The sequence below is a fragment of the Octodon degus genome, unplaced genomic scaffold, assembly GCF_000260255.1.
Source record: "Octodon degus isolate 3935 unplaced genomic scaffold, OctDeg1.0 scaffold00113, whole genome shotgun sequence".
NCBI classification, from domain to species: Eukaryota; Metazoa; Chordata; class Mammalia; order Rodentia; family Octodontidae; genus Octodon; species Octodon degus.
In genome coordinates, this window is record NW_004524689.1 from 339,493 (window position 1) to 348,139 (window position 8,647).

The 8,647-nt window shown below is 61.5% G+C and overlaps 3 protein-coding genes across 10 annotated transcripts in view; 1 reads left to right on the plus strand and 2 right to left on the minus strand.

Moving 5' to 3' along the window:
* Ttll10 (tubulin tyrosine ligase like 10) overlaps positions 1 to 1,563 on the plus strand; it is a 7,870-nt gene extending 6,307 nt beyond the window's left edge. For all 4 annotated transcript variants that reach the window (XM_023699544.1, XM_023699546.1, XM_023699548.1 and 1 more), the window contains one exon: positions 83 to 1,563. In XM_023699544.1, the coding sequence (XP_023555312.1) occupies positions 83 to 333 (251 nt within the window). In that variant the 3' untranslated portion in view covers positions 334 to 1,563. The remainder of the gene's footprint in view (positions 1 to 82) is intronic.
* A 2,430-nt stretch (positions 1,564 to 3,993) lies between these two features.
* Tnfrsf18 (TNF receptor superfamily member 18) lies at positions 3,994 to 6,052 on the minus strand. Of its 4 annotated transcripts, none has more exons than XM_023699500.1 (5): positions 5,871 to 6,050; positions 5,255 to 5,374; positions 4,777 to 4,894; positions 4,461 to 4,663; positions 4,180 to 4,395 (listed from the first exon to the last, which is right to left on the minus strand). In XM_023699500.1, exons 1-5 carry the CDS (start codon positions 6,022 to 6,024, stop codon positions 4,271 to 4,273), a joined length of 720 nt encoding a protein of 239 aa, XP_023555268.1. In that variant the 5' UTR covers positions 6,025 to 6,050; the 3' UTR covers positions 4,180 to 4,270. The 4 variants fall into 4 exon arrangements, with proteins under 4 accessions (XP_023555266.1, XP_023555267.1, XP_023555268.1 ...); XM_004639672.2 differs by having other exon boundaries at positions 4,777 to 4,864; positions 5,871 to 6,049; XM_023699498.1 differs by having other exon boundaries at positions 3,994 to 4,663; positions 5,871 to 6,052.
* Positions 6,053 to 7,613: 1,561 nt separating this feature from the next.
* Positions 7,614 to 8,647, minus strand: part of Tnfrsf4 (TNF receptor superfamily member 4) — a 2,910-nt gene continuing 1,876 nt past the window's right edge. The window contains exons 5-7 of one of the 2 annotated variants that reach the window (XM_023699401.1): positions 8,193 to 8,419; positions 7,990 to 8,097; positions 7,614 to 7,889 (exon numbers count right to left, since the gene is read on the minus strand). In XM_023699401.1, the coding sequence (XP_023555169.1) occupies positions 7,819 to 7,889; positions 7,990 to 8,097; positions 8,193 to 8,419 (406 nt within the window). In that variant the 3' untranslated portion in view covers positions 7,614 to 7,818. Of the gene's footprint in view, positions 7,890 to 7,971; positions 8,098 to 8,192; positions 8,420 to 8,647 lie in introns of both variants that reach the window. The other variant, XM_004639673.2, reaches the window with a different exon arrangement.

The window sequence follows — 8,647 nt, forward strand, 5'->3', positions numbered from 1 at the left end:
CTTCCCCTCCATCCCCCTCCCCCTACTTCCCCCCTCCTCTCCCGCTCCTCCTCCCCCGAGCCCACTCTCTCCCCGTCTCCAGACTTGGCGCTCGAGACCTCCCAGAAGAGCCTTCGCGGCCAGAAGATGCTGCCCCTGCGCTCACAGCGCCGCTTCGCACTCCTGCACAACGGGGAGGCAGACCCGCGCCTGCGCCTGCGCCCCCGGGCCCCCGGCTTACTGCCCAGCCCACAGGCGCCCCTCTCACACGCTTGTTTCCGCCCCCGGCCGCCAGGCGCCGCCTCCGGGGAGCCGCGCGCGGAGCGGCGGTGCGCGGGCCATCGGGGCTCCTAGCGACAGTGTCTCCCGGACCATAAAGACTAATTTGTAATAACGCGTCCTCCGCCGTGCCCCGGGCCCAGGCTTCACTGGCCCCTACGCAGACCTTAACAGGGCAAGATGCTGGGAAGCAGAGCGGCTTCCGGGTCCCGGGCGCCCCACCCCGTGTCCTCGGCCTCTCGCCCCGTAGGCTTGGGGGGCCCTCTCGCTTGCGCCTCAGGGAGTGCCCCCCTGTCCAGCCTATCAGACGCGACCTCTCTCCAGCCCAGGGTCCCTTTCCTGCGAACTTTGGTGGGAGTGGCCGCGCGATCAGGACAGAATGGTCCCTGGAAGGTTTGCTGAGCGGCCCCCCCCACCCCCGCACTTAGGACTTAGGACTTTCCCACGAGTGGCCCTGCACCCTCTTGCGCCTTGACTGCCCCTGCCCTGGCTCCCAGCTGCCCACCCCAGCGGCTGCGGGCCAAGCGGAAAATTCCTCCTGCCTTGGCCACCCTTCCACTAGTCCCTGACACCAGACCCCATCCACCCCACCTGGGAGGAGCTGGCAAACCCCATCCTGCTGTTAGTTCTAGGAAGAAGTCAGGTTTGACAGGGTGGCCCCATTTTCAGAATGTGAGCACCTGGCACCATGAGAGGGCGCCATCCACCATAGTGGCTGGTGCCACAAAGAGGGCATGGACAAAGAGGGGACTGAGGTTCAGAGCCAATGGTCCCAGTGCCCCTGGGTGGGCCATGGGTACCCCCTACACAGCCTTTCGAGACACCCCTGTTGCCTGCCCAGTACCCCACTCAGGCAGGGAGGAGTACAGACCATTCCCACCCCTGGGATCAGGTTCAACACCCAAGGCTCCTGCCCAGCCATGTCACCTCAGGGTCACCCTCAGTACCCTCTGCTTTTGCCACCCTGAGACCCTGGGCCTCTGTGCCACATAGAACTTTACACTCTTTCATGATGCCACGCCCAGTCATCCCCAGCACTTTCGACATACCACATGGGGCTGTGGCCCCCACTTCAGGGGCATCAAGGTGTCACCAGAAGTGTCCAGGCTTTCCTTGCTGCTCTGGGGACAAAGCACCTCTGCATCAAGATGTGATGAGAAATGCCCCATGGCAGTGGCCTACCCTGTGCTTAGAACCCACCCAGCCCAGTACCCCCAAAACCTGGACTGAGTCTGCTGCACCCACATACCTGGCAGCCCCAGGAGCTAGCACATCAATAAAAGTTCAGGTGATCCTCTCTGCTTACCCGCAACCCGACCCCTTCTGGATCACCCTTTACCCCTCTTAGCCCACATACAGGCTCCAAGAAAGGTGGCTGGCATGGAGCCCAGGGAGGGGAAGGCTGGGCTGGGCCCGGGCACTCGGCAGTGTGGGATGTTCTCCAACATTCACTTGAGTGACATGGTGGGTTACGGCCTGAGGAACGGGCAGTGGCATGGCAGCAAGGCCAGGCTCACACTGTGGAGCACTCAAGGTGAAAAAAGGGCTGCTGGGGCTCAGTGTGCTCGTTTCTCCCCTGGTCCTTGTCCCCTTCCTTCATTTTCCTAGCACCTCCCTTTCCTCCTCCTGCCTTTCAACCTCTTCCAGGGCTAAATCCAAGCATTGCCTGATGGGTTGGGGATTCAAGTGGTGTCCACTAGCAGAAGGAATGGGAGTCAGGCTGCCTCAGCCCTGCACCTCTGTGAGTCAACCCGCAGAACATGACCAGGCCCAGCACTGTGCCCCATTATACAGGGTCTGAGGCCTGCCGAGCACCATGCTTTCAGCCAAAGAGCCACGGGGCTCCACACATCCCTGGTCCCTCTCCCCTAGAAAAGTATCTTCAAGAAGAGGGGTAACAACATCCCATCCCCAGCTGCCATCTCTGGAGAGGCCCCATCCCTGGAGCCTCTGGGAAGATGAGACAGGTCTGCCTCCTGCCCCACCCACATAGTTGCTCCTCACTAGGTCATGGTAATAAAAGAGCAGCCTCTCAAGAGTAAGGCCCTGCTCTGTCCTCAGAGGTCAGTGGGCAAAGGGGACAGGAGTGACAGCTAGTCACCTACTTGGGAACACAGCCCAACAGCTGAGGCCAAGGGAGGGTCCATCTGCCCTCAAGGGTCCTCTGCAGATCTCCTGATGGGGGTATCCAGTTGGGTCTGGAAAGGGTTCCCTCTGACCTCATGTAGATCATATGAAGGGAGGGGGCCTTTCCAGCCGGATGAGGGTAGGGGCTGGGTGGGCATTCAGCTGTGGCCGGAAGCACTTCTGGGAGGACGTGGCCTTTAGGTCCTTATCTCAGGCAGAACACCGATGGGGGTGTGGTTTCCGGAGGAGCTGCTGGGGGTGGGGGCTCCCAGAGGCTGCTGTGAAACCTGAACTGACCTAGGCTGCGCAGTGTCACCGGCAGTGCCCCTAGCAGCCAGGACGTGCAGGAGAGTGCAGGCTGCTCCTCAGAAGTGGTGGCTCTGGCTGGACACTGCAAAGGCAGCAGCCCCTTCCCCACTCCGGGACCCCTGGGCCATCCCTGGGAACCTCATCACACCCAGTTGCCCTCCAGCCTAGCCTTTGTCTCAGGGCCCTACCTAGCTGGCAAGCAGGGGGATCTGTGGGGTAAGAGCTGGGTAGACCCAGGGCACAGAGGTGCCAGGCTGCCTGCGGAATCCCCCAACAGCTCTGGTCACCAGCTGCCGCACTGTGACATCCTGAGGACTTTCCAGCACCGTCAGCCCAGCCTCAGTGTTTCCTGGGGACTCCCCTGTGGTATCCTGTGGGGAAAGGGTGGCTCAAGCCCCTTCCGGCTGGCAATGTAGGCCTGACTCCTCAGCCCCACCATGAGAAGGCTCCATGGCAACTCTGGAGCACTTGCCAGGCGGGTATTCACTGTCTGCCATGTGTCCAGGTGTCCCTGTGGTCCCTAGGCTTCTCATGTTCTGGGTCCCAGTGTCCTCCACCCCCATCGGATTAGATGAGCCTCCTCCATTCTCCTGAGTCTATGCTGGGGACTGTGACTGCCACCCCCAGGACAGTGATCTCCCCTCCATCTGCCTACTGAAGACTAGGCCACCAATGCCCATGCCATCAGGAGCTGATGGGAGTTAAAAGCAGGTCAGACCCAAAGGTCCTCATGGCAGGGGGCTGGGTCATCCCAGGGGGCTATGCCAGACACGTGGAGACTTCAAGGGCCTTGCTGAGACTGGCCGCCCTGGGCCTGCCTCTTCCTGAACGGCTACACCAAGATCTTGCTATCAGATTTCTCCAGGAGCACCTGGGCTGGGCGGGACCTGGAGCGGAGCCCCAGAGCACTGCATGGGGAGGAGTGGGGGCAACTTCACTCCGGAGAGTGCTAGGGTGGACACCTGCCAGGCCCTGGGTTGGCGGCAGAGTGAAACAAGGTGGACACCCTAGGTATACCCCAAAACCAGCCTCTATGGCTGTATAGTGGGGCCGTGGGCACAGCTACCCAGCACAGGCAGGCAGCCGGGGCGGGAGTTGGATGGGAAACCAAGAGGCGAGGTAGCCAGCATGGACCCACCCCTCCTACCCGCCGCCAGGAAGCCGCTCGAGCCCATGGCCTTACCCTGTGCTTGTATCCAGGCCCGGAACCTCTGTATCACAGGGAGGGGACCTGGGCTTGGGTAGACGAGGTCCCTTCCTCCCTGCCCTTACTCCTGCCCCCCATACATGTTCACTCCATCACTGTGCAAGTGTTTATTAAGAACAGGGCTGCAGCCAGGTATGGCCCAGAGGGCCACACTGTTAGGGAGAGCAACTTTGGCACTGTCTCTGCCACAGAGCCCCGCCATGGCTCCCCTTCTGTGTAGCTGGGGTCTCAGCAGTGACACCATCCTCCACCCACTTCCACCACTGCAGGGAGCAGGGCCGGGCCCAGAGCAGAGGCCTTGCTCGAGACTGGCCTGGACGAGCCCGGAGGGCCTGGCTCTGGTGCAGCTGCTGCTGGGGATGACCAGGCTCACACCCACTGGTCCCCTGGCCGTCCCTTCTCCTCCAGCCGCTCTCCCCGCTCTTCCTCTGGGAACTGGCAGCTGCAGGTGTCCTCAGCAGGTGGTGGCAGCCCCTCCAGGAGTGGCTGGGTCTCTGTAAGGGGCTGTGATCAGCACCTGGCCTGGGTCCCCCTCCCTCCTCATCAGGACACAACTGACCTTGGGGCCACACGGGCTGCCGCCTCAGTTGCCAGAGGTGCAGGCCCAGTTGGATGGTGGCAAGAACAAGGATGCAGGAGGCCACAGCCAGAAGGACAGTGCTCATCCAGCTGTGTGGCTCAGTGGGCAGTGGTCCTGGGAGGCACACTGCATTGTGGGTCTTATTTCCAGGGAACTTGGTGAGAAATCCAAACCGGCCACAGCTGGGACACAGAGAGAATGCGTCACCTCTGGCGCTTGGAGCAGCCCCAGGGGAGGGACAGGAGGGTTCCCTCATATGAGACTGGGCCGCCCAGATATGCCACTTGGGACTCACTCTGCCCAAGGTTTGCAGCGGCCCTGATGGTCCTGGGAGAAGGTCCCCACAGCACAGCTGACACACGTGAAACCATATGTGAGCTTCCCTGGGGGCAAACAGACAGGCCGAGGGGTTGCTGGAGTGAGTGAAGAAGGGTCATCTGCCTCTCCAATGCCCACAGAACTGGCAACTTGGCTACTCAGAATCCATGATGCCCATTCCAGGGCTGGCACATCCACCCATCCCTGAGCTGATGGGCTGGGGAGGTGGTAAGGCCTGGATTGTAGATTGGGGGTCAGAAAGTAGTAAGCCCTGCCCCCAACCCCCACTTTCACAGCAAGAAAAGTCCAGACTAAGAAGGGATTCTGCACAGTGGAACAACCACAGGCACCGGAGGGGGCTGATGTCCCTGCCTACAGGACATGTGGCAGTCCTGGAGCTCTAGCTGGGCTCTGAGTCAATGCCCTGGTCTGCTGAGTTCATCTGAAGCCCTCACCTTCAGGCTGTGCCTCCGTGCCAGGTGGGCAAGGGTGGTATTTGCAGCTCTGGCACTCAGGGTCGCCACAGTGGTACTCCGGCTGGACACATTCACAGTCCCTTACAGCATAGGTCTTGCCTGGGAGGGCACAGGCCAGTTGCTCAGGAGCTAGGCAGGCCCCGCCCTGCCCTGGATCCCCTCTGACCTTGGTCCAGCCCCTCTCTGCCTGGCCTGGCCTGGCCATCCCTGCTGCTGAGCTGCTCCCAGAGTGGGTACCTTGTCACATGTACTTGCTGGACAGGGACTCTGGACCTGGGGCCCACAAGCCCTTCCACTCCTGTACAAGCCCTCTCCCAGCCCCAGAGACACCTCAGAGGCTCTGCAGGTGGCAGACGGCAGTTTCTTAGGATCTTCCTCCCCAGGGGGCCCCTCACCATGGCTGTGGGTCAAAGGCAGAAGGGGTGCTGGGGATCCCAAGCTGGGCTGGGGGCACAAAGCAGCCAGACCCCAGGCCCCTCTTGGGGAGTCTCCCCCTCCTCCTCCAGGCCCGGCGGTACTTCTGCCTCCCTCTGGGATCCCACTTTGTCCACCAGGCAGCGCCACCCAGTGCCCACCCATCCTCAGCTCCACTCACCCGCCTCGCGCGGGGCGCTCAGGCTGCAGCACCTCAAGTGGGTCCCTGTTCCGTTCGGGAAGCGGCCTGGGCCACAGGGCCCCTTGGAAAGGCACGGACCAAGGCTGAGCGCGCTGAGCAGCGCGAGCCCGCTCAGGGCCGCCCGAGGACCCATTGGCGCCGAGGCCGGGAGCGCGCGCCGGGGGGTTTAGCAGCGCGGCCCCGCCCAGGCCCCGCCCAGGCCCGCCTCTTGGACGCTTCTAGCTCCCGACGCCCTTACCTTCCTCGGGGCTTTTAAGGACTTCTGCCCTGATGGAGCGGTGGGATGAAGCGCTCACCCTTCAGTCTGGAGACCCTAGCCCTCAGCCTCACCAACTGTTGAGGAGCCGGGGAAGCTGTGCAGGAAATGGGGACAGCCCCTCCTGGTCTCAGCCAGCCCGAAGTCGCCCTCACACACACCCTCCAGGACCTGGGCACCGCCACCCTGGGCCATCGCAGCCCCTCCGCCCACCTCCCTCCCCCGCCCCCACCCCTGCCGCCTCTGGGTGCCCACTAGAATTGTCCTGCTGGCTTGGTGTGCTCTGGCCCCCTTCTCCGAGCCCAACAAGGAGTGCTGGACAGACCCAGGATGGCTGCTTCCCTTGAGGGGAGGAGGCCTGAGGCTGTTACAGGAGAGGATGGGGGAGCGAGTCAGAGAAAGCCAAGCCGTGGAAGAAGGTATCTGGGCAGCCAGGATCAGGGACAGGTCATCTGGCAACCCCATGCCAGTGTCTTGGGCGGCAGGTAACAAGAGACCACCAGGCCTGAGGTTCTGAAGGGCCCTCACAGTGCAGCTGAGTGAAGGACCACCCAGCACCCAGGTGTTTCTAACTGTGACAGCCCCTGACACACGACACACGTTGAAGACCTGGTGCTGCTTGTGGCCTGTGGTTTGCTGGCCTTGTTGGTCCCACACCTGTTGACCACTTCCAAATGGATAGTGCTTCCTGCATGGGTTCTGCCAGGCAACCATCCTGACAGCACTCCCTGACTCCAAGCTGCTGTGGGGCCCCATCTGGCCCAGGGCAGCTCTGGAACCCTGGGGCTTCAGAGTGGGGTCACACCTTCTTTGTCCCTGGCTACTTTAACTTGCCATAGATGACTTGTTCAGTGTGCTGCTGGTGGACACCTGGGTTCCTGCCTCAGGACTGTGGACACTTGTTCACACCTTCAGGCTCAAGGGACAAAGTTTGGCTACAATCCCAGCACTCAAGAGGCTGAGGCAGGAGGATTGCCATGAGTTTAAGGCCAGCCTAGACTACAAAGTGAGCTCAAGGCCAGCCGAAACTACACAGTGAAGACCCTGTTTCAAAAAAAAAAACACAAAAATTTGGTCTTAAGCAGAAGCCTCTTATTTTCCAGAATGGCTGATTTTTGGAACGCTCTGACATACAAGGACATGGGACAGTGGCTGTCACACCAGGGACTCCCAGGATGGGGCTCAAGGGGTCTTGGGCTGCCCCTTACCAGGCATAGCAGGGTATGGCTGGGGGCTGAAGAGAAAGAACAATACTGTGTTCCCTCAAAGAATTGCAGAGGTCAGGAGGGGGCCTCTAGTGCCCAGGGCACTCAGGTCCCTCCCTGAACTCAGCTCCTGGCTAGGTCCCCTACCAAGTGGCCCAAGTTTTAGAGTCTCCCTGGAGCAAAGGCACTTGGGTCCCAAGAGGGGCTAGGTCTGGGTCCCTAGCACTTTCGTGTTGCCATTGTCAGGGCCCTCGCACTCCATCCTGCCCTCATCTGAGACCCTGCCCCAGCCAAGGAGGGTGAGGGCAGAGGTCACCGACAAGTTTATTGGAGCACCATCTGGGTGGGTAGTATGCACAACATACATAGAAACACCCAGAGCCAGCCCAGCACCTAGAACGGCGCAGAGGACACAGGTAGGCGGCCTGCACCAGGGGTACCCTGCCCACGAAGCCCTCCACGCTGCTCAGATCTTGGCCAGGGTACAGTGTGCATCAGCCTGCTCCTCTTGGATGGGCTTCCGGAAGCTTGCTCCCCCTGAGGAGGAGGGGAAAGTGGGAGGTTATACTGTGGATGTACCACCCCTAAGAAGAGGGGAAAGGCCACGACCACTGCTCACCAGGGGGCTTGGGAGTACCAGGTGGCATCCAGGCCCTTCGGTACAGGTACAGGACCAGCAGTGCAGCCAAGGGGACCAGCAGGCCCAGGCCCAGACCCAGGCCTAGGATGGCAGCCAACACCGGTTCTGCAAGGAGGGGCCCGCTGAACAAGTCCAGGAGGCCAGCAGGCAGCTTACAGCCTCCTGGCCTCTCCCTTCTCCCTTCCTGGGCAGGTCCTCACCTCTGGGGGCCTCCGGGGGTGGCATGAAGGGCCCCTGAGAAGTTCTGGCCCAGGCCACAATGGGTCTGGATGTGGTGGACTGGGCCACGGTGGGCCGGGCCTTGGTAGGCCTAGCCGTGGGACCCTGCGTCTCCCACAACAGAGTGACCAGGGGACTCCTATCTTCACAGATGGCATCTGAACTGCTGCTGCCTTGCTTTAGGGTCTGCTTCCCCGCTGAGGCACAGCTGGGAAGCAGGGAGAGGTGATTAGGCTGAGACAGTGATGGGGTCTGCACTGGCCACCACAGGGAGCCTCAGATGCTGGCCAGAGGCAGCCAGGGATCCTCGTCCAGGCCTCAGCTGCCCCTCGATGGCTCACACCACCCCAGTCCATGTTGTTCAGGTGGACCTTGGCACCCAAATCACCAGGCACTTCTGCCAACCTACAGGGGAGGCCTGAAGATGTGTGGCTTG

Coding starts and splice junctions, on each gene's coding strand:
- Tnfrsf18 (XM_023699498.1), bottom strand. CDS start 6,024: ATGGGTCCTCGGGCGGCCCTGAGCGGGCTCGCGCTGCTCAGCGCGCTC. Junction 4,895..5,254: donor CACGGAGGCACAGCCTGAAG/GTGAGGGCTTCA, acceptor CACTCACTCCAG/CAACCCCTCGGCCTGTCTGT. Junction 4,664..4,776: donor CGCTGCAAACCTTGGGCAGA/GTGAGTCCCAAG, acceptor TCTGTGTCCCAG/CTGTGGCCGGTTTGGATTTC.